Here is a 25,580-nt window from a genome sequence, read left to right as displayed (position 1 = left end):
AACCACTGGATACCTCTCCCTATACTAAAGAGACTGTAATAGACCCTATCACTGCAGATGACGATCTCTAACTGCCCTACAGCACAGACTGAATAACCTGTCCCTATACTGAAGAGAGACTGGAACTATACCGATATACCAGCCCTGAAAAGGACTTTTGTGGACATTAACATAGCATTTGTGTGACTGCAGCCGATCTCTAACTGCCCCTAAGGCACCGACTGGATACCTGTCCCTAACCTGAAAAGAGACTGTAGAAGGCCTATACCGAAATACCAGCCCTGAAAAGGACTTTTGTGGATCTTCACAGCGCTAAATGTGTCTAGCAAACTCTCCCTGCACAGCAGACCTCTCCCTACACTGGCAAAAAGCGTAATGTGAAATGGCCGCCAGGTCAGGTCTATTTATAGGGTAGGGGGACTGTCCATGTGCTGGAATGTTTCAATTGGCTGTCCCGTTCCACCTGACGGCTGTGTCATGGGTCAAAGTTCTCCCCAATGTAAACTAAAATGGCCGCCGCGAATGGCGCCATGTGTTCGCAAATTTGGCGGGTAGCAAACAAGCAAAATTCGCCGCAAACCGACCACCGGGCGAATCGCAAGGCCATCTCTACTAGCAGCTGCCAACCTCAGGCTTCACAAAATTGTTTCTAATAGTGACAAGGTAATGAAAGCCTTTCCTTCTGACAACTACGCTAATAATGTAAAGGGATTTGAGCTAGAAACTGATCTTTCCCTTTTTCAATATCAAACTTTGCCAAGCACTTCATGAAACAATGTCTGATTTGAACAGCATTTACGATCCTTTAAGTTTTATAGCACCCTTTACCATTCAGGGTAAGATTTGACAATATGACAATTTACTTCTGAAAACACAGATTGGGACACCCCATTACCCGGAGAGAAACAACAAAGTTTTGAATCATGGAAAGAGTCCTTAAAACACTAGAACACCTTAAGATACCGCATTATTATGTTTCTGCATCCATAACAAATGCCACCAGAAGAAATACCCATGTTCTCTCTGATGCTTCCATTGAAGCAATAGCTGCAGTAGCTTACCTCAAAGTTATAGGTCCAAGAGACAAAGTGTGGGTTTTGCCCTTGGTAAGGTCATGCTGACCCCAAAACCAGCACATATTATTCCAAGGCTTGAATTTTGTTCAGCTGTATTGGTAGAAATTGCTGAGCTTAATAAACATGAAATAGACTCTTTTCACTTTTACACACAGCAAGATATTGTTGGGCTACATACTGTACATAACCAAACAAAACCATTCTATTGTTATGTCAAGGTTCTCCAATCCCGATCAATAGCACTATGCCTATGGACCTCAATCCAGCTGATTGCGGCACCTGTTGTTTGAGCTATCACATGATTTATTTATGTTGCTCACCATTTTGCAAACCAATACTGAGGACCATAAAGAGTGTCATGAATGGAACATCTGTAAAGGATATCCCACCATTAAAGAGGATTTATCTTCAAAACCAACAACTTGATTCAAAGGGAGGTAAGAAGGACTGGTGCATGTTGTTGCCTTCCCCTCCGAAGTTACACTCATCTTCTGTCTTAAAGACACATTAAATTCCTTTACAAGGCTTCACTTAATGTTTGTACTTGATTCTCAAATGTTTTATTATTGAAATCATAGATTTTGATGAGGAGTATCATGTTACACATGCGTTGTTTATTTGTCTTCAATAAATTTGTCACTACCTCACTCTTTGGCTAGGGGATGCTTTATATATATATATATATATATATATATATATATATATATATATATATATATATATATATAGTCCCCCCCCCCTCCTCCTCATACTGTAGCCTCTATTCATCACGTCTTGCATTCTGCTGAAGTTAAACACACTATGATATTTTGACCTATCTGATGTAGATCTGTTATGATTTGCACACGTTTGGATTAATGCTTTCCTTGAATCTGCAAGATGTCATTTGGATTGAGTCACTGTCTGCCAAGCTACTGAGAATGTAAGTTAAGCGATCAACAACTGGACCAGTTATAGAGATCACACTGTCAGTGCTAAATTGTGTAAGCAGAACAAATCCCTATACACAGTATCTGACATTATATGAAAACGTTAGGCAAAATGCCAATGTTATATAGGGGTGCTTAACTCTCAGAGTAGATGTGTTTTGTACAGTGAGTCCACAGCAGACAGGGGCTATAGTTACGCGCTTGGTAGCCCACTTTATTTCAACAAAAATTAAAAGGTTCATCCAGGATTCCTACGCAGGGGTTTCAACTTCACTCAGCAGCAAATAATGAAAAAAATACCAAGCCACCTGGCTACACTTTGGCAGCATGACTGCATGAGCTGCTAGTATACTGACTTTTCAAGCTCACTCAGCCTCAGTTACAGTATTTTACTGCACAGTACTACTCCTGGCCTCTCAATAAGGTTCTCCAGCCCCCCTCAAGCTTGCTCAACTACTTCAGAGACTTTTGGACTTCCTCCAGCACCCTACTTTTTCTAGCCTCCTCAGTTTCCTCATTCCCCCAGACCCTGTCTTGGTCCCCCAGACTCTTGTAGCTCTCCAGACTTTCCCAGTCATTGGACAAGGTATCCAGCTCACAAGAGTTGCATTTTCTAACAGGAACTCCCAGCTCTACTGACCCTGGAGTCTCCAAACAGCAGCAACTGCCCTTAACCATGCTCAGATCTGGCTCATAACGAGTGTGTGCGCTTAGACAAACACAACCTGCAGAATTTCAGGAAAACCTGGACACAGGACTGAAGGCTATATCCCAATACTCTTCGGACCCTTCAAGCTCCTGGCTCCGATTTGGAACTACCAAGTTCAGAGAAAACTTAAGACACGGGTTTCTCTGCTCACAAAACATCTGTTGGCACTTCTCAAACTGACTCTATGGGAGTCCTGTGTCCTTTTTAAACCAATTTACATAGTGGGAGAGACTCTCACTGTCACAACACATTAGTCTTTGTGTCACAGGGATCCTGTCTTTTCTTGATACATTTTATTAGATATGACCTATTCCTCTGGAGGATTTGGATGGATACAACAACTATATATATATATATATATATATATATATATATATATATATATATATATATATATGCATGATTAAAGAAAATGTTCTAGAACATGGTATTATTTTCAGATATTGTCTTACATAAAAAGCATAATTTAGTAAAGTTGTGTGGATATAAATACTCATTACACTCAGAATTAAAGTCCTGTACAGACAACAGCTATGCCATGTACTCCTCGGGGTGAGTGCAGGGGGCACATTCAAGAAACAAATGGGATGGGAGGGAGTGGAAAACAATGCATGTAAACTTTTATTGAAATTTAAAGGGGGGGGGAATTGTGGGGGGAGGTAAATAGCCTACAGAGCTACACCATATCCTTGCTTAGGGGTTATTCCCTTGATCTGAAACATATTCTACATATTCTCTTTCTTCATGCATATTTATATAGAAATCGTGTTCTCCCAAATCCTCCCGAGAAAGATAGTCAAATGGGAAAAGCCTAGTTGGAGGGAAAAGCAGGATCCTTGATCCCTGTAACAATTTTGGCAAGACTAATGCCTTTTGCCTAATCTAGCCATATACTGTCAAACACTAGACAATACTAGTGTCTAGGGATCATTTTGAAAAGAGGGAGACATAATAATAGAATACTGCTTTTTTTTTTTCTTTTTAATTGATGTAAACAAATTTAATCTGTTGTTAATAAAATTTGTATACATTTTTAGCTTTAACGTGTATGTTCAAATTCAAATGTCTATTCTGTTCTATTGGAAACTATTTACAATTGTTGGATAATCAGGACGTTGTGCCAGTATATACAGCCCATCATAGTTCCTTCATATCATTTTTTTTTCTTGTGTTGGTGGAAATCAAACGCTGCTTACTTTTCTTTAACACTGTGTTGTTTCAGTAGTAGAACAAACTGCAATCTCTAGGGAAAGCAAGACCCAAGGGGCCACCTTGTGATCTCTACTTTTAATTTCTTCCTTGTTATAGTCACCCAAATACACCTAGCAGTTTTTTGACTTGGCAGCTTTAAAAATGTCTCTGGTTAGACTGTCCTTTTATCTAAAAGAAAACACATGGACATGATTTAGTACACTGGCAGGGAAAAGAGATGCTGAAATATGCCCAGGAAACTGGTCTTACCAAGGGCACAACTAAAGTCATTACAGCCCATGCAGTTGCTATGTTACTTGCAGGCCAGGGAAATATATTCAGTGTATTGTTCCAACCACTACAGCTTAAGCTAGCCGTACACAATTTCATTTCTCTCAGTTTGAGGCTGAATGAGACATATCAACTGATTTCTTAGACACTAAACACGGCAGATGAAGAAATCTCCCATGCTGGCTATCTGATTGGATGCAGTCACTGTTCGGCTGATTTTCTACCCAAATTCTTCAACAAAAGTCAATATTTGAATAGCCATCCCTGCAGGTGTGGAATGCAGAGCCATCATTTTAGACTGTCTGGCTACAACTTGTAAGTGTTAGGAAACCTAGTACGTATAAGGATCCATGCACACTGGTTTAAAAATAGCTGATTCTTGTGTTTTGCCTGTAGAGGTAGCTCAATGTTATTTTATGTGTCCATGCACATTGGGATGATTACAGGCATGTTTTGAGCTCAATGTTCAAAAGTAGGAAAATAAAAACCTTCTGGTTTGCGTTTCTGATTGGAGCTTTCTGGCAGAAAAAATACAAAACTCTCCTAAACTCGTCTAAAATTTGAACCAAAAACATATACTCTATATGAGCGTTTTTTTTACTGCCAATGGAACTGCCATTTTTTTAAAGACAGTTTGCATGGAGCCTAAAAAGTAAACACACTTGAATATTCCAATTATATTTACAAAGGGTGCTTGAATTTACTAAAAGTGCATACAGCAGTCTGAAAATATCTAGTATAGCAATTAGGTAAGCATACTACACAATCAATGTGTTTAAAAAGTTGTATTTATCATTACAGTGAAAATAAAATGCATACCTGTACAAGGTATACATAACAATTATTCCATTCAATAAAATGAGTCTCTTTATCACCTTGTAATCGTCCGTCTGTTCAATTAACCCCACATATGCTGAATACAATCACAGTCCAGCCAAATCTCTCCTAAATGAACTGGATCAATATTATTATTATACAGGATTTATACAGTGCCAAAAGTTTACGCAGCGCTTAACAAAATGAAGGCAGATGTTACAGTTACAAGACAATTTCGTACAAAGGGAATCGGAGGGCCCTGCTCGTTAGAGCTTACAATCTAAAAGGGAGGGTCAATTGATATAAAAGGTAATAGCTGTGGGGGATGAGCTGATGGAGAAAGTGAAACAGTGTATTAGTTAGTAGCCGGATAGGCTTCTTTAAGAGAAGGGTTTTCAGGGATCGTCTAAAGATGCATAGATTAGGGGACATTTGGACAGATTAGGGTAGAGAGTTCCAAAGAATGGGATAAGCTCTGGATAAATCCTAGAGATTAGCATGGGAGGAGGTGACAAGGGAGCTAGAGAGCAGGAGGTCTTGGGAGGACCGAAGAGAGCAGCTTGGTTAATATTTTGAGATCAGGTTAGTGATGTAGCTGGGGGCAGAGTTGTGGATGGCATTGTAAACTATTGTTAGTACTTTGAATTTTATTCCTTGGGTGAGTGGAAGCCAGTGAAGGGATTGGCAGAGAGGGGTGGAGGACACTGAATGATTGGTAAGGTAGATGAATCTTGCAGCAGCATTAATTATGGACTGAAGTGGGGATAATCTATGTAAAGGTAATCCAATGAGGAGGGAGTTGCAGTAGTTGAGGCGAGAGATAACCAAGGAGTGAACTAGAAGCTTGGTGGTGTCGTTGGTTAAAAAGGGGTGTATTCTAGAGATGTTGCGGAGGTTAAGGCGGCATGATTTGGACAGGGATTGGATGTGAGCCTGAAAGGACAGTGCAGAGTCCAGGGTTACCCCTAGCACCCTGGCATGTGTGGAAGGACTGATAGCTGTTTCATTGATCTTGACAGAGAATTCAGAGTAAGGGGCACGTGGAGGAGGAAATATTATGAGCTCGGTTTTAGATAGATTCAGTTTGAGCAAGTGGTGTGACATCCAGTCTGATATGTCTGCTAGTAGATCAGTGATGCGGGAGGAGACCGATGGGGTGAGCTGAGGGGTAGAGAGGTATATTTGGGTGTCATCAGCATAGAAATGGTAGTGGAAGCCATGGGAGGCTATTAGCTGACCCAGGGAGGTGTACATTGAGAATAGTAGCGGTCCATGCACAGAACCTTGGGGGACCCCAACAGTAAGAGGAGTTGCAGGGGGGTAAGTGGAATTGTAAGTGACACAAGGTGTGATGAGATAGGTAAGATTCAAACCAATGGAAAGCACATTTACGGAGACCGAGCAAATTGAGTTTTTTGAGAAGGAGGGTGTGGTCAATAGTATCAAAGGCAGCAGAGAGGTCCAAGAGTAAGAGTACGGAGTAATGACCATTGGTTTTAGCTGTTAGTAAGTCATTTGTAAGTTTTCTGTGAGAGAGATGTTCCTGTGGAGTGCTGCCGGCGAAATCCAGACTGAAGGGGATCAAGAAGGTTATTCTCAATGAGGTGCTTGCTCAGGAGGTTGTAAACTAAACGTTCAAGGAGTTTGGAGGCAAAAGGGAGTAAGGAGATGGGTCTTAAGTTGTTAAGATTGGTGGGGTCTAGTGAGGCTTTCTTTGGTATGGGAGTGACTAGAGCAGGTTTTAGAGAGTTGGGGAAGATGCCAGTGGAGAGGGAGAGGATGAAGATATGAGTTGAAGAGTGTAGGATAGAGCCAGAGGGTGACCGTAGTATTTGAGAAGGAACAGGGTCCAGGGGGCAGGACGTTAGGTGGGCATTAGAAAAAATTTTAGTGACTTCCTCTACAGTAGTTGGGTTAAACCAGGGAAGTATTGATTGTGCAGGAGGACAAGGAGTGTAAGGTGAGGGAGATATCTGTAGTGTAAATATCACTTCACGAATTGTATCAATCTTATATTTGAAGTGATTGCCAATCTCTTGGGCAGTGAGTAAATTAGTGAGTGGAGGTAATGGAGAACGAAGTAGAGCGTTGAAGGTAGAAAAGGGTTGACGGGGACTGTGTGAGAGGGTGTTAATGATAGTGATAAAATAGGTCTGTTTGGCAGTGTGGAGGAAGGAATTGTATTTTTGGAGGGCAGATGTACAGTATATTGGCTGAAATCTTGCTGTGACTTAGTCTTACGCCACAGACGCTCAAGAGCACGGCTACGTTTTTTGAGGCTTCTGGTATTGTCTGTCTGCCAGGGTTATAGCGGTCAGGGCCTGACTCTGTGTGTAGTGAGGGGGGGCTAAGGCACCCAGGGTAGATGACAGTGAACTGTTGTAGACAGAAGTGGCCATGTTGGGGCAGAACAGGGATGAGATTGTGTCTCAGAAGAGACATTCTGTAGCAGAAAAAAAGAAGTGAAGGGTTAAGATGGCGAAGGTTTCTACGGGTAATTGTTTAGTAGTTGGAAGGTAAGGAGGAGGACAAGGAGAGAGTGAAACTAATGAGGTAGACACCAGTTCAATGGTCAGTATATGGCTGAATATTAGACTATATTATAACATTGATCTACTATAAAGGTAAAGCATATTGGGGTTGAAAGAGTGATATCTAAACATTAACAAAGTTCATTAAAAATCTACATCCTAATAATATAAATCCACTATACAGTGGTTATACAAAACAAATATAAAATGCATAAAACATTTTATTTATTTTTTTCTTACAAAATTGTCAGTGTGAAACCATTATTTAGTCTTGATTTCGAATAATTGCTAATAAAACAGTTGATGTCTAATTCAATGTTAAACCCTTCAGGGCTCATCATATGTAACATATGAATTGATTTTGTTTCTTTTTTTGAAACATCCCTTACTCTATTAAAGCCCCTCCATGATGGAAGTACCCTCTCTACACCACAAAATTGAAGTGTGGATGGGTCTCTAGCATGACAGCTCATATAATGTCCTCAGTTGAAGTCCACGTGACGAAACGCGTCAGTACGCACGTACGTTGCTACCTTGGAGACCGAGGGAGGTATCAGCTGACTTTCCGGAACTCGCCTAGAGCCGCAGAGTGACACATCCTATTGCAAGGAGGCGCCATAGCTCGCGGACGGCGAGCAGCGGTACATACCCGGTCCCCAGACCTAAGTTTGAAAAGCTTTATAAATATGATCAAATGTAAGCAGATATATTGAGGGGGCTTGGAGTGTTGTGTATTGTGGAAATAAAGTTAAAGCAATATTACGCTATCCTTTGTTTCCTGTTGTCTACTTACATTGATTTGGCTGAGATACGGTGCCTGACCCTGTGCTGGAGGGAGCTATTGAAAGTGTCCTGGTTATGAAAATTCACTGGAGACGGCTGATTATCCGGGGGCAAGGGCTCATGCAGCTGATGCATACAGGCTTAAATTATTGTGAGATGTGGTGAGTGTCCATTTCATAGGGGATCACGGAAGGTGTGGTGAAGGTTATTGATCCTTTGTTTAAGAACACTGGTGCCTTTAAACTGAAGAAGACTGCACATTTTATCTGTTTCTCCTGCACAAAGATTGGACAGTCATATTCTGAACACTATGAACTATTTATGATATGTGGACAGATTATTTATAACATGCCTTTAAAGAGTATGTTTATGCGCCGCTGAATGTGCATAATGCTTGAATAGGACTCAGACACGGTGATTTGCATTGTTTACATTTTATATACATAGAGTTTTTGTTTACAGTGGCTGCTACTGTATACCAGGGATACACATAAATTAATTTAAATATTTTAATCATATGATTTTAGATATTTATAATTTTTTCACTAAATACTCATATATTCAATCCATGAGCGCCGGGCGGGTGGATGTGGTTTTTAGCTTCAGACACCTTCTTTTAGATCATATAATGTTGTGATACACTATGATATCTTTACTCTTTAATAATAATGGTCACATGTTCCCCAATTCTTATTTTGAGGGCTCTTTTTGTACGTCCTATAAACATCATTCCGCATGGGCAGACTAATGCTTAAACAACATGGGTGGTATCACAGGTAATGAGATCTATGATCTCAAAGGCTCAACCAGTTTGGTCAGAATGAAAGGAAGATCATCTTTTAACATTGTTCCTTGCATAATGACACGCTTTACCACAAGCCACAAAGCCTTTGCGGCCAGGCCAAAATGATGGTCTATCATTTCTTTTTAACTACAATATCCTCAAAACTGGGGGCTTTCCTATAAATAAAGGAAGGTCTCTTAGGTAATACCGGTAATACTCTGTCCATCATTAAAACATATTAATTCTGGGACTTCATTATTAGTATTCCATCATATAAAAGAATGTCATATGTTTTTATGATTATTCATTATTTAGGCGCTGCTTCTATGATCTTATGCTGTATGTTGGGTGTGTAATCTACCTGTTAAGCTGGCTGCCTATTAGTTTGATTACATTTGTGTTTTGTTTTGCATTAATTCCGAGCGCGAATACCTCCATTTTTTATTTTCATCATTAAAACATGCCAATGCCCAGAGAATATATTTTCAATCTCTCTGTACTGGCAGTTGAAATCTGAGATGAAACTTCATTGTTTATTATCTGCACCATCACTTTGGACACTAGTCTCCAAATATTGGTCTCTTGGGATAGTCAACATCCTTTGAATCTCACTATTTATCTGTTCATCAGAGTATCCCTATTGTACGTTTTTTATTGAATATATTCAGATTGTTCAATAAAGTCCTTATTAAAAGTCTATATGAACTATGGGCAAGGTTTCGGCGAGTAACAGCATTAGGGTTAAAGCAAGGAGGAGGATTATATTTAAGTTTCATTGCCGTGCCATGCAGCCACCCCCTGTGACGAAGTCGGAAGTGATGAAACACGTTGGTGCATGGCTACACTACAACTGGATCTGACACTTAGACGGTGACCCAGGAAGTACGGTGTGAGGGGATGGTGAGATCACAATACTGAGGCACCCGGCATGCTAGTGTTTTTAAATGTGAAGGCGAATTTGTTAGAGGCCCTGTCTTGACTTTTGTTCCCACATGTGGAGATGGGTATTACAATCTGGATAGAGACTGGCAATCTGTAGCAGCTCTTGAATGCAACAATGCAGTGCTGGGACAAGGTCACATGGCGCCCAAGGCGAAGATGGCAAACTGCGCCCCCCCCAGTTAAGCCTCTTGATAGTTCTTACAGGCTTCTACTGGCTTGCTCGGGTGATCGGGGAGCCGGAGAAGGAATCCGCTGGCGGTGTAAGTTCACCATAGAGAATACTGAGGACCAGATGGTCCCCAGCAATCTCTATGGCTCTCGGGGGCCCGAGCGCAACATTATGTCGTCACGTACGGCCTGCTGGCAGTTGTAAATACTGCCGTGATCTTGGATAGAAAGGTCGAGGTTTTTCTTTTTTTTTTTTAATCTCAGTCTTTCCTGCCTAGAGGAGAGATGTAGGGACTTATAAACCTCAGATCTCTTTGTAAAGAGGACCTGTCATGCCCTGTTCTTATTACAAGGGATGTTTAAAATTACTTGTATTAGGAATAAAAGTGATAAAAGAAATATATATTTCAAAAGAAAATGTAAAAATATAGCAATAAAATAAACAATAAAAAAAAATCTTTAAAGCGTCCCGTCCCCGCATGCTTGCATGCAGAAGCTTACGTACATACATTCATTGCGCCCACATATGTAAACACTGCTCAAGCCCCACGTGAGGCATCGTCGTGAATGTTAGAGCGACAGCAACAATTCTAGCCCAAGACCTCCTCTGTAACTCTAAACTGGTAACCTGTAAAAAATTTTAAAGCGTCACGTATGGAGATTTTTAAGTACTGAAATTTGGCGCCATTCCACGAGTGTGCGCAATTTTAAAGCATGATATGTCAAGTATCTGTTTACTTGGTGTAACATTATCTTTCACATTATACAAAAAAATTAGACTAACTTTAGTGTTTTTTTATTCATGAAACTGTTATTAAAAAAAAAAAAAACACATTTGAAAAATTGCTGCGCAAATACTGTGTGACATAAAATAGTTGCAATGACCGCCATTTTATTCCCTAGGGTTTCTAATAAAATTATATATATAATGTTTGGGGGTTCTGAGTATTTTTCTAGCAAACAAAAATTATGATTTTTACATGTAGGTGAGGAGTGCCAAAATAGGCCAGGTATAGAAGTGGTTAGCTGTCCCAGGAAGGTCTTATGGCAAGTGGACCCAGGAAACATATATCACAGATGGTCCCCAAAATACAAAAGTCTTGCTCGCCGTAGTGTAAAAATATTTAAAAACTTTATTCAAGGTATACAATATTGCACTTACAGCAAGAAGAACATGTAATCGCATTAGGATCAAAACAAGCCAGCTGGCTAATTGCAGCTTCCTGTCCTTCCGGGATTTGAGAAGCACGGTGACGTCAGCTGATGGAGTGATGTGCTGATGTCACCGCGCTACTGGTGCGTGAAGTCCGTGCAATCTGGTGCGAGCACTTTATCTATGGTGGAGGTGACTGTCACAGGAACACTCAATTGAAGGTGCCAGATGGGCGGGTGTTACCAAAGAACCTTTATTAGCACATTGGAACTTTGTGTTTATCACTGGTGTTTGACTCAATTTGTAATATGCAGCATGAGAGGGTTAATGTATTGCGCTGGTCACTGATACATTAGTGAATAGTGGCAGTTAACCACTTAAGCCCCGGAAGATTTTACCCCCTTCCTGACCAGGGTTTTTTTTGCGATTTTTTACTGCGTGAATTTAATAGACAATTGCGCGGTCGTGCGACACTGTACCTAAATGAATTTGACGTCCTTTTTTTCCCACAAACAGAGCTTTCTTTTGGTGGTATTTGATCACCTGTGTGATTTTTTGATCATACGCTATAAACAAAAAAAATTTTTTTATATGAAATTCCCAAAAAAAATTTAGAAATCAAAATTTTTTAACATTTTTGGCCAATTTGTTTTATGCTACATATGTTTGGTAAAAAAAAAAAATCGCAAAAAGCGTATTTTGATTGGTTTGCGCAAAAGTTATCGCGTTTACTAACAAAGGGAAAGATTTTTGTCATTTTTGGTGGGTTTTTTTTTAACGCGTAATGGCGGCGATCTGCGATTTTTTTTGCGGGACTGCGACATTGCAGCGGACAGATCGGACTCTTGACTGACATTTTTGACACTTTTGGGGTTACCAGTGACATTACTGCAGTAATCAGTGCTATACATATGCACTGTTACTGTAAAAATGACACTGGCAGGGAAGGGGTTAACTGTATTGGAGAGGGAGGGGTTAAGTGTGTCCTAGGGGCGTGTTTCTAACTGTGATGGGACACAGGGGAGAATGACAGGCGGCTTGTTTACATTAGCCGCCTGCCTTTCTCCCTTCCCGGCCAACGATCGCGACATCGGGTCCGCCGGTCACACGCACTGACTTGTTAGGGAACAAGCCAGGGCTATTGGCTCACAAGCCAGTGACAGGCTAGTGACCTATATATACGTCACTTTGCCTGGCCGGGGCTGACTGCCGCAGTATATGTACTTGCGGCGGTCGGCAAGTGGTTAATTAACCCCTTTGTGCTGCATTAGTGGCACTAGTGTCAGTGTTACTGATGTAACAGTGACTAGCAGCAATACATTAAGCCCCTCATGCTACATATTGCAGAAATTAAATATAACTGGTAAATAACCTCCTTCCATCAGCCAGAAAGAAATATAGAGAGAGGGAGGAAGGAATGAATAAAGGAATGGAGAGAGATGGAGGAAGGAAGGAAGGGGTCCCCTTACATCAGAGTACTCACTGGGAAGCAGAAGAGAGAAGGGATGGAGTGGATGGATGGGATGGGATGGATCAGACTCCATCTTTCCTCTTCTGGTTGTTGCTGGTGTTCAATCTTCCCACAAGCACAGGAGGAGAGGGCGGGAGGAGGAGCAGAAGCAGCTCTCTCTCCTTTCTGTTAGGGAGGGGGAAGTGTCGGCTCTATCCGAAATGACAGGCTGGTCTGCTCTAGGTTTGTGCCGAGTGCAGGAGCGCACTCAGCACATTGTTGCAGGAGGTGCAGCTACAGCTACTAGCTGTATCAATCACACGCACAGTAGTCCAGACACCTTTTAGAAGTACACTTTACTGCGCCCCCCTCCCTCTAATAAATTGTACCGCCCAGGGCATCCGTTCCTTTGAACCCCCCCCCTGTACCGGCTCTGCAACAATGTGTTAATTGCCAGACACAAGAGTGAATGACAACAGCATCTGGTGAGCTTCATTCCTATAGGGAGTGGAATTGGCACAGATCACTTAGGTGGTGAATTTATAGTGTACTGTTTGGATCTTTTTGATATACCCACTTTACCACATATTCGGACTTGAGTTTACACTTTCTATATATAATATTTTATATGGTCACTTTTTATATCATTTTTGTTTTTCATTTATTTCACAAGATTTTAATTTGATTTATCCACACTAGTGCACTACTGTGAAATGTGTGTTTTTGAAGGCATTGTGTGTTACTTATTTTGTTTGGTATTCCATTTAATGCCCACTGCAGGAGATCTCTGAGAAAGAGGAATCGTAGATTGGACACATTCCTGCCCCCTATTTTTCATCAGAGCTCTTGCTTCAATCTTGCCTATGGATTTTTCAGCACTCCTTTTGAGTACTGTCTTCTAGTTTTGGCTACATGGCAAAAGTTTTTGTAGAGATTACAATATTTACACACTCGCACGCTGCAGTGTCAGCATTGCATGGAAATTTTGTGCCAATACTGTTTTTAAATGCATTATGTGTACCATATGATTTTACACATATTCATTTGTATTTTAATTTCACTTTAAAGCTTAATACAACCCTGTAAAACACATTTATAGTGTGGTGTGCTTACTTAGTTTTTATACTAAAACTTACAAAAGTCCTTTGCAGTGGCCACTAGTCCTAATGTTATTCATATGAGCCTAAAGCCAGCCAAAGATCAATCAAAATGTGTCCAGTTTAACAGGAACTGGACGAATTTGAATCCACCTATGGGCAGGCTTGTTGTACTGAAGTCATATTTTTGATCGATTTCAGTAGAATCAGCATGTCAGGTTTTTTTTTTGTTTGATTACTGCTGCTGACTATAGCCGGCAGCAGTGATCATTGTATTCTGATGGTGGGGAAACCTACCACTGTCAGAATACAATAGCCGTGGTTGAAGGAAAGAAAATTGCAAATTGTATGCCTTAAAAAGATACAGTAGAGGCTGTCCATCTCTGACCACTAATGTTAAGAGGGTAAAAAAGGTTTACGATAATCTGTGCCCACCTCTGACCACCAACAATAAGGGGGTAAAAAAAAAGGGATTGCACTATGCCATTTTTGCTATGGGGCCCTGTGATTTCTTATTATGCACTTGGGAACTACAATACCAAGTTTATTTATCCTTTATTTTCTGTAATCTTTAGCCTACCTTGATACTCTCAAAGTGGTTGTTAAGCCACTGATTGTTCTTTCTACAATCCCCTCTATTATACACTGAACAAAATTATAGATGCAACACTTTTGTTTTTGTGCCCATTTTTCATGAGCTGAACTCAAAGATCTAAGATTTTTTTCTATGTACACAAAAGGCCTATTTCTCGCAGATATTGTTCACAAATCTGTCTAAATCTGTGTTAGTGAGCACTTCTTTGTTGAGATAATCCATCCACCTCACAGGTGTGGCATATCAAGATGCTGGTTAGAGAGCATGATTATTGCACAGGTGTGCCTTAGGCTGGCCACAATAAAAGGCCACTCTAAAATGTGCAGTTTTATCACACAGCACAATGCCATGTCGCAAGTTTTGAGGGAGCGTGAAATTGGTATGCTGACTGCAGGAATGTCCACCAGAGCTGTTGCCCGTGAACTGAATGTTAATTTCTATACCATGAGCTGTCTCCAAAGGCGTTTCAGAGAATTTGGCAGTACATTCAACCGGCCTCACAACCGCAGACCACGTGTAACCACACCAGCCCAGGACCTCCACATCCAGCATCTTCACCTCCAAGATCGTCTGAGACCAGCCACCCAGGCAGTTGCTGGAACAATCGGTTTACATAACAAAGAATTTCTGCACAAACTGTCAGAAACTGTCTCAGGGAAGCTCATCTGCGTGCTCATCATCCTCATCGGGGACTCGACCTGACTGCAGTTCTTAGTCGTAACCGACTTGAGTGGGCAAATGCTCAGATTCGGTGGCATCTGGCATTTTGGAGAGGTGTTCTCTTCACGGATGCATCCTGTTTTTTTTAGATCCTTGAGTTCAGCTCATGAAAAATGGGGGCAAAAAGTGTTGCATTTATAATTTTGTTCAGTATAGTAAATATTGCCCCCAGTGTATGTGTTTTTTTAAAAAATAAGCAGCTATATGCGTTATTTTATAGTGCCGCTCAGCACTCATGGGACCGGCCAACCTCTCTCGACCCGACAGCTACAGCGGGCGAGACTGAGAATGCCCTACTGACGTCAGCCAGGAGTAGGAGAGGAGAGAAGGAGAGAGGCGGCCGGTCACGTAAACGCTGAGCGGCACCATGAAAAGAAAACCCATACACAAGGGACATTATTTACCATAAGAGAAGGGGATTGTAGAAAGAACACTGAGTTAAGGTAGCAGCAGGAGGGGAGGGCTGGGGAGCGGATGGAGCAGGAGGGGAGGGGGGAGAGGACAGAGGAGAGCTGCAGGTGATGGAGGCACGTAAACTGAACACAATGTCAGGGCTCAGCAGCCTTGATAAACCATTGTCAGTTTACAGGGGAGGACAGAACCAGGCAGGATCAGCCAGGTATTTTATATGATGCAAGGGCCCAAATGACACAGCACAAGCACCGTGCTGTTGTTCGTTCTTTGAAGGAACAGGATCCATTTTTTCTTTTTTTTTTTTTAGCGTAACAAACACTTTAACATTTTCATAGAGCCAGTAAAATTAGTGGAAATATTGTAGAGGGATGGATTGTAGTGGGGAGGGAGGGATGTCTGAAGATAATTGGCAATAATCCTCCCCAAAACATTATTCTCTGCTCCTTTAGGATCCAGTTGCTTTTCTTGTGATGGTAGTAACAAGTTTCTCCAACCTTTGTTCTTTATGGCAAACTTGTATTTTTCTTGGGCTAGACAAATTACCTAATCTACATGACAGCATGAATCACTTAATTTCCTCATAGTGTATGGGGGAACATATGGCAGTTTTATAGCTTCTTACAGTGTTGCACTCATTAATGTAGTTGTAAATCAACAGGCTTGAATATCCTTATGTAGGCATGTCTGTAAGAACAAATAGTCTTGATCAAATTTTCAGTGCTGCAGCGGTAGATTGCTGTGGTCGGTGAGCTTGAGAAAGCCCTTGCAGGGCTCGTTACTAGGCCAACCTGTTATTTTGCCTGGTCCAACGTAAAGGTTTTCTTATAAGCAATGGTTTCAATTTATATATATAAATGTATTCTACTTCCTTCATTCATAAACATGTAAAAAAACAAATGACAAAACATTGCTTTTTTAACCATCCACAACTCTACCACCAGCTACATCACCAATCTTGTCTCAAAATATCACCCAAACCATCCTCTTTGATACTCATGCTATTCATGCTCTCTAGCTTCCTCGTCACCTTCTCCCATTTTGCCTCTAGGACTACAGAGCCTCTACCATCCCATGTAATGCTCTACCTCAAGCTGTCTAGATATCCCCTTCTCATTCCTACAGTTATTCTCATTTGAATTACTTGCCCTTCCCTTTGAGCTTGTCAGCTCCCACAAGCAGGGTCCCCTAAACATCTTGCCTTGAATTGTAGTGTAACTGTACAATCTCTTTTTATATGCTAAATCACTGCAAATACTTTAAATCCTGTAAAAATATAAAGTATGAATGCCCTAAACACAGTGAAAGTTATTTTCCTCAAAAAAGTTTCTGTTAATCAGATACAATACAATATGAAATTATTTAAATCAAGAGGCTAAACAAATTGAGTTGGGGTGGGGTGATATGTAAATAACTATACAGTATCTGCTTGAAATGTAACCTAACCTAAGGGAACATATCTCATGTTTACCTGTTCTAGAAAAACAATCCTAATTCATGAGTTTTCCTTATAGAAATGCTAAATAATCCATTACCTTTAATATACATTAACATCTTACAAGACATCACAAATGTTTTACCAGTGGAAACTCTAAAGAAAATGTGATTTATTGTCTTGTTCTTGTTGAACAATGCAAAAAAAAAAACATTTTCAATAGCCCCTAAAGTTTTTTTGAAGGATACAGGGGGCAACTCATCAATTCTTTGCCTTAAACGTGTTTATGTCTTTTAGTAGTCATTTCTTGTAGTGGATTTGAAATTTGTATTTAATATTTTTATAAAAAATTATGAAAAAGTGCAAAGTGGTAGGAGTGCAACATATAGACCCTAGAACAAGGAATCTTTTTTATAACAAAATAATTTAGGTCCTTAAGTATGAACTCAAAGCTATATCTCTTCCAACTGCCTTTAGAAATCCTTTTCTACATACTATAAATCATGTATAACTCTAAAATCATCTGTGATGCAAGTAGCATGAAAAAATAAAAACTGGAGTAAAATGGGACATTCATAAACAAAATTAAGTGACCGCTATATGTAGTGAGTGTTACTTTCAAGAATTCTCTTCACCTTCTCACTTTTGCCATTTTAAGCTAACTTCCCAGTCCCCATAGAAATTACCTTTGTCTAGCAGCCACTCGTCTACAACACGACCCAGGCGGTAGGGGATGCGCTGACGGGCAAGTGCCAGTCTTTCACTATCTGGGTTCCCTTTATAAAGTTTTAATAAAACAACATTAGAGGAATTAGAATCTGAAAGGTGAAAGGTTAGAAGTTAACAGTTAATGGAACATTTACAGAGGTTAACAACTGGTTAAGAGAGATTTAAATAGATTAGTCCAAACATGCCCCCTTTACTAACACACCAATAAAATAATTTTGAAATGGATTGCAAGAAATGGGAAATCAGCTGTACATGCAAATAATATAGTTCATCATGAAGTACGCAATATCCCCTTTAATTAATAAAGAACACATATAAATAAAAGATAAAGGCTCCTTACAGTCCGCTAGTTCAAATCTGCTGCCCTGGTGTGTGTATGTATGCATGTGAAGTAGGGACTTACAGTATATGATGTAATGATCAATATGCGAAGAACTGAATTGTCAGCACTATAAAAGTACCTGCAATAAATAACTAATCAACAGTACTTCAAATACAATAAATATATTTATTTAATTAACACACTGCTTCTTAGCTCAATCAAAAATCACCAGATCCCATCAAAATTAACTCAACCCACAGCCAATAATGTCTAAACCGCTGGCAGCAAAAGTGAGTACACCCCTAAGTGAAAATATCCAAATTGGGCCCAATTAGCCATTTTCCCTCCCTGGTGTCATGTGACTCAGTGTTACAAGGTTTTAGGTGTGAATGGGGAGCAGGTGTGTTAAATTTGGTGTTATCGCTCTCACTCTCTCATACTGGTCACCGAAAGTTCAACATAGCACCTCATGGCAAAGAACTCAGAGGATCAAAAAAAATAATTTTTGCTCTACATAAAGATGGCCTAGGCTATAAGATTGCCAAAACCCAGAAATTGAGCTGCAGCAAGGTGGCCAAGACTGTACAGAGGTTTAACAGGACAGGTTCCACTCAGAACAGGACTCGCCATGGTCGACCAAAAAAGTTGAGTGCACATGCTCAGCTTCATATCCAGAGGTTGTCTTTGGGAAATAGATGTGTGAATGCTGCCAGCATTGCTGCAGAGGTTGAAGAGGTGGGGGGTCAGCTTGTCAGTGCTCAGACCATACGCTGCACACTGCATCAAATTGGTCTGCATGGCTGTTGTCCCAGAAGGAAGCCTCTTCTAAAGATGATGCACAAGAGAGCGCACAAACACATTGCTAAAGACAAGCAGACTAAGGACATGGATTAATGGAACCATGTCCTGTGGTCTGATGAGACCAAGACAAACTTATTTGGTTCAGATCGTGTCAAGCATTTGTCGTGCCAACCAGGTGAGGAATACAAAAAGAAGTGTGTCTTGCCCAGAGTCAAGCTTGGTGGTAGGGATGATCGAACGGTTCGGGTCGACCATCGGTTCGGCCCGAACATTGGGTGTTCGAGGTTCGGCCGAATTTAGAACTTTTTGCCCAAAAAGTTCGGAATTCGGCAACCAGAACCGACCAAAATGCAATGCTTCAGGAAATGGGCTTTAAAAGCCCGTGATTGGACCAGAACCATTAGCAAAAGCCAATTGAGGGGGCAGGAGAATGCTAGGAATGTGATTGGAGTGACTAGGGGGTCCCTAGACCAATCATTAGTGAATACGCCCCCCAGTATATAAGATCGCCCCCGCCATATTCCTAGCATTATTATACTGGACATGGAAGAGAGTGGAAGCAGTTCTGTTAATTTTACTTTAAAAGTGTCATTTAGCTATTTATTAGTGTGAGGAAAGGGATATCTAGTGTAGTTAGAGTGCTCCTTTACACTTTAGTTAGCTTCAAAAATTTAGTTTCTGTAGGGAAAGTGTTAAGTGTAAGGGGACCGTAGTGTAGTGTAGGGTTAACTGGCAGTGACTGCTATGGCAGGGTGACAAAACCCTTCCATAGCAGGGTGACCGCTATAGAGAAATGATCATTTCTCTGAGTTGCTTCGGAACTGGAATATGGCTTCTCACCAGCCAAGCATTTTTTATGCTGCAGGGGCTGCCACTGCCAGTGCTTTTTTGAGGACATGTTTGATGTCAGACATGACATCTGAACATGTGTATAGGGGGTATATATACACATATATGTCTGTATATATACCCCTAGACATATATAGGTGTGATAGTAGCAGAAATAAATGCTTGAGCTAATTAAATCATTTACAGTAATATATTTCTGCTACTATCACACCTATATATGGCTAGGTGTCTATATACATATAATTATGTGTGTATATATACCACTATACACAAGTTCAGATGTTTTTCCTGACTGCAAAGAACCCAAAAAAATGCCTGCTATTAAACCGGCAAGGTGTTACAGCAGCGAAGCCAACCTCCTGTGCTGAAAGTTTTCTAATACAAACAATCTTTTTTTTATGGTTCTGGACATGCTACAGAGCTGAAACTTCACATGTACACTTTTTAGACCCCCCCCCCAGATACTAAATCCAAAGTAAAAATAAAAAAATCTCTTTTTTTTTTTTTTTTTTTAATTTTTCAATAATTGGCTTTTTTATCAAAAATGACAATTTTTAAGAAGTTTTTTTGTGTGATTTTGTGTCTGGGGGGTCTAAAAGGTGTACCTGTGAAGTTTCAGCTCTGTAGCATGTCCAGAACCAGAAAAAAAGATCATATAGGTGTTAAAGGAGGGTCCCACATCCCTGTTCTACTGAAAAATTATCTTTTTTTTCATGGTTCTGGACATGCTACAGAGCTGAGACTTCACATGTACATTTTTTAGACCCCCCAGATACTAAATCCAAAGTCAAAATCAAAAAATCTCTCTCTTTTTTTTTTTTTTTTCCAATAATTGTTTTTTTTATCAAAAATGACAATTTTTAAGAACTTTTTTTTTGTGTGATTAATAGTTAATGGGGCATGACCCAGAACCCTAGGCACTTTTTAGGGGCATTTATTGGGTTTTAGGGCTTAAAAATGGTGTTTTTTGATTACCGAAGTTCGGGTCCCATTGATTTCAATGGGGTTCTGAAATCCGGGCTGAACTTTCGGGAAGTTCGGATGTTCTGGCCGAACCGAACTTTTCAAAAGTTCGATCATCCCTACTTGGTGGTGGGAGTTTCATGGTCTGGGGCTGCAAGAGTGCCAACATGTACTGTGACATACTGCATGATCCCCCCCCCCCCCCCTTTGGAAACTAGGCCACAGGGCAGTATTCCAACATGATAACGACCCCAAACACACCTCCAAGACCACTACTGCCTTTCTAAAGAAGCTGAGGGTAAAGGTGATGGACTGGCCAAGCATGTCTCCAGACCTAAACCTTATTGAGCATATGTGGGGCATCCTCAAACAGAAAATGGAGGAGCGCAAGGTCTCTAACATCCACCAGCTCCATGATGTTGTCATGGAGGAGTGGAAGAGGACTCCAGTGGCAACCTGTGAAGCTCTGGTAAACTCCATGCCCAAGAGGGTTAAGGCAGTGCATGAAAAAAATGGCAGCCAAACAAAATATTGACACTTTGGGCCCAATTTGGACATTGTCCCTTAGGGGTGTACTCACTTTTGTTGCCAGTGGTTTAGACATTATTGGCTGTGGGTTGAGTTAATTTGAGGGGACAGCAAATGTATACTGTTATACAAGCTGTACACTAACTACTTTACATTGTAGCAAAGTGTCATTTTTTTCATTGTTGTCACATGAAAAGATATAATAAAATATTTACAAAAATGTGAGGGATGTACTCACTTTAGTGAGATACTGTATATACACACACACACACACACATACAGTAAAGATTATCATCCAGGGTAAGTCTTCTTGGCAAACTTACATTTAAGGGCTTTGACACCCACTTGTATTCAAGACAAAAGTCCTTTTGCATCAGATTTCCCACACAGAGTTTCAGTATTGCACAGGACACAAAAGGAAATTACAACATCCCTTAGTTTGGTTACACCCAGAATCAGTCTTTTAATCGATTGTCTAGCTCCAGGCTAACTGGACTACTCCATCCTATAAAGGCCTGTACTCACAATCCAAAAATTGGACTAAAAATACTGTACCACTTTTCCGCGATCATACGATAATCGGATCATTAGTACAGCGCTTTCGAGAGCCCATCAAGACAGTTCATCTGATATTGTCCAATCGGACCAGCACAAATTTTTTCTCGTATGATACCAGATCGTACAATTTTCGTTTAATCAGTACATACGAAAATACAATACAAATACACTACAACACATGACATAATTTCCGATTTTTTATTTCGTTGTACAAAAATTTTTGTAACTTTAGTAAACTCTTTATGTTCGATATGCAAGTGCAAAAAAAAAAGGACGATCTGTAGTCCAATTTTTGGATCATTTGTACTGTCAAGTCTGTTTTCATCACTATGGTCTGCCTAGTCAGGTTACAGTATCTGCCTTTATAGCCAAACAGGCCAGAATGCAGCCACACACTCCCACTGTCTATACATTTGTTCAGCACTTGATTTATAAGGGGGCAAAAGGTTCAATGGCCCTGGGCCCCCTCGAAAGAAGGGTCTCCCTAAAAATAATAACATAATAATAAAAAAAAAAAATAGGTAAATAATATATAATATATAGTAATAACATTTTATTAAATCTATTTAAATGTATCTTTGGAAGCAATATTTTGCTGGCCTTCATCTGTAAATGTTTTCACTCTGGACTAGTACAGTATATGGCATCATTTTTAAAAAACACATTTTGGCAGCTCAAGCAAATCGCACATACAGCGTTCTGACTGAGCATGTGTGTGTTATGCATTTTTTTTTACATTTTTTAATGCCATACAGAATGTAAACCAACTCTGTGTATAAGAGGTCCCCTCTAATCTGGCCCTAAACATGTTGTTGCCCCATTCACCACTCTCCTAGTCACAAGTTAGTCTTGGCCCCTATTTCAAGACATTTCTGACATAATGGCTACACTCCTGCCTTGCTTTAGTGCTATATCCATATAAAGGTAAGCCTGTCCACTAATTGTCCTGTATGGCTTCTCACCAGGATAGTTTCCCTTTTACTTTTTATATCAGAAACACCCATAAAAGCCCTTCTTTCTGTCATTCACAAAAAAAAAGCTCAGAAAAAAGGCATGTGTTATTTCATCGAAATTTGTGGTATTTATCTCATGAAACCAATCGGTATTTTATTTTATGACATCATATCCACTGGGATGGATACAGCAGAGATACAGTATCTCACAAAAGTGAGTACACCCCTCACATTTTTGTAAATATTTTATTATATCTTTTCATGTGACAACACTGAAGAAATTACACTTTGCTAAAATGTATAGTAGTGAGTGTACTTGTATGACAGTGTAAATTTGCTGTCTCTCAAAATAACTCAACACGCAGCCATTAATGTCTAAACCGCTGGCAAGAAAAGTGAGTACACCCCTAAGTTAAAATGTCCAAATTGGGCCCAAAGTGTCAAAATTTTGTGTGGCCACCATTATTTTCTGACACTGCCTTAACCCTCTTGGGCATGGAGTTCTCCAGAGCTTCACAGGTTGCCACTGAAGTCCCCTTCCATGACGACATCACAGAGCTGGTGGATGTTAGAGACTTTGCGCTCCTCCACCTTCCAGTTGAGGATGCCCCACACAAGCTGAATAGGGTTTAGGTCTGGAGACATGCTTGACAAGGCAATCACCTTTACCCTCAGCTTCTTTAGCAAGGCAGTGGTCGTCTTTGAGGTGTGTTTGGGGGTCGTTATTATGTTGGAATACTGCCCTGCGGTGCTGTCTCTGAAGAGAGGGGATCATGCTCTGCTTCAGTATGTCACAGTACATGTTGGCATTCATGGTTCCCTAAATGAACTGTAGCTCCCCAGTGCCAGCAGCACTCATGCAGCCCCAGACCATGACACTCCCACCACTATGCTTGACTGTAGGCAAGACACACTTGTCTTTGCACTCCTCACCTGGTTGCTGTGACATGAGTCACTTTGGGTGGGGGGCTTGTGGAACCTAGATTACCTTAGAGAGGTTGGGAAACTCCTTGTCCAGCTTCCCCGGCCCTCTTATGTGTAAGTTACCCTGTTTCTATTAGGGGCACAGGGTGACCAGTCGGGTCTTCACTAATCAGACTCACTGTACAACCACTGGAAAAGAGAAATGGACAGAGGGCGCACCAGCCTAGTGCATTATCTTTAAAACAATTTATTGTAATAGACATGTATACACATTATACTCCCAAACAGATTATGAAACACGAGCAATAAGCAATGAGGGACCACCAGGGGTCTCCACTGGGCATCCTCAGCTGCCGCAGGCCGTGGAAGGATGTAGACCTCAAAAAAACTGCTTACGAATTTCAGGGTGTTCCCCCTTCATGAGAGCTAGTTGGGGGAATGAGTGGTAGGGCTTTTGTATATTCCAAAAGGTCACATGATTAAGTTCCAAAGCTCCATTTTGGAGGGCTTGGAGCTTTATAATAATAATAATAATAATAAATTAATAAAATATTTACAAAAATGTGAGGGGTGTGCTCACTTTTGTGAGATTCTGTAGATTAGAACACCTCTCAGTTTATTGCTGTTTGTGACCATTAGAGAGATTCACTTTCTCTATTTCTACTGTTTCTCCTTATTATTGAGGATGAAAGGGAAAGAAAATTCCACATTTTGACTCGATGTCAGAATACTACCAGAGGGAAAATGTCCCGAATGGGACACAGATGGCAAAAAAAAAAAATTGATTGGGGTCCTAACCCTTCTTACTATATCAAAAATTTAAAAAAAGTAATTTTTTTCTGTGATATTTGGCAAATTCATTTCTATATCTTTGGACAAGTCTGTTTTGTCTGAAGAGAATCTGGTGCAGTTGTTCATAGTAACCAATCAGCTGCTCAATGCAGCTTTGACAATAACACCTAGTAGCTGATTGTCTAGTACTATATGCATAGCTGCGGCAGATTCTCTGTGCTCCAGTTTAACCTCCCTGGCGGTATTCCCGAGTGTGGCTCAGTGTTAACTTTCAGTACCAAAAGCAGTAACCCCGAGCCACACTCGGGATTACCCCAGAATGTTACTCACCTTCCCTGCAATCCCCGCCGTCCTCCCTGTCGTCCTCACACTCTCTTCCCACTCTGTGCATGGCCGATGCCAGCACTTGCCTTCCGGTTCCTTTCCCTGCGAGCGTTGCAACGCAGGGGGGTGGAACCATCACAAATTCAAAAGTGTCATTTCACCCCAGGACTGCACCTGGTGACTTTTCCAGTACCCTGCCTGTGCTTTTCCAGTGCTTTGTGCCTGGAAAATAAAGAAAGACCATGGCGTCCAAAAAGCATTCTTTTTGCGCAAAAGTGCTTTTAGACGAACTGGAAAACAGTGACAGCGAAACTGAGTTACTTGAAGAACTGAGCGATAGCAAATCGTGGGAAGAATCGTCATCAGGTATGGAAAGTGATGACAGCGATGATTCTGATGTCTCTTTCTGGCACATAGCTTGTGGAATTTGGCATGTATATCAAATAATTCTTCAGAATTTCCAACGGAGCTATGTGGCAGAAAGAGACATCACAATCGTCACGGTTGTCACTTTCCGTACCTGATGACGAATTTTCCCACGAACTGGAAAAGCACAGGCAAGCCACCAGGTGAAATCCTGTGGTGAAATGGTATGATACAGTGTAATCCGTTACGATCACAACTTTGCATCATGTCATTTTTTAAATTGCCGCCGGTTCCACCTCCTCTGTGTCGCAACGCTCGCAGGGAAGGGAGCCGGAAGACAGGTGGCGGCTTCGGCTGAGCACACAGCGGGAGGATGGCGGGGGAGGACAG

At 40.8% G+C, this 25,580-nt stretch overlaps 1 protein-coding gene across 10 annotated transcripts in view; it reads right to left on the bottom strand.

The window, feature by feature from the left end:
* NRXN2 (neurexin 2) overlaps positions 1–25,580 on the bottom strand; it is a 2,537,771-nt gene that overhangs the window by 468,919 nt on the left and 2,043,272 nt on the right. For 6 of the 10 annotated variants that reach the window (XM_082270633.1, XM_082270627.1, XM_082270630.1 and 3 more), the window contains one exon: positions 17,768–17,857. The exons of the other annotated variants lie outside the window; for them this stretch is intronic. In XM_082270633.1, the coding sequence (XP_082126759.1) occupies positions 17,768–17,857 (90 nt within the window). The remainder of the gene's footprint in view (positions 1–17,767; positions 17,858–25,580) is intronic. 10 annotated transcript variants of the gene reach the window in all.

This window comes from Pelophylax lessonae (assembly GCF_965119305.1).
Source record: "Pelophylax lessonae genome assembly, chromosome: 10".
NCBI lineage: Eukaryota > Metazoa > Chordata > Amphibia > Anura > Ranidae > Pelophylax > Pelophylax lessonae.
Note: the sequence above shows the minus strand (reverse complement) of the source record. Positions and strands in the feature narration are given on the sequence as shown.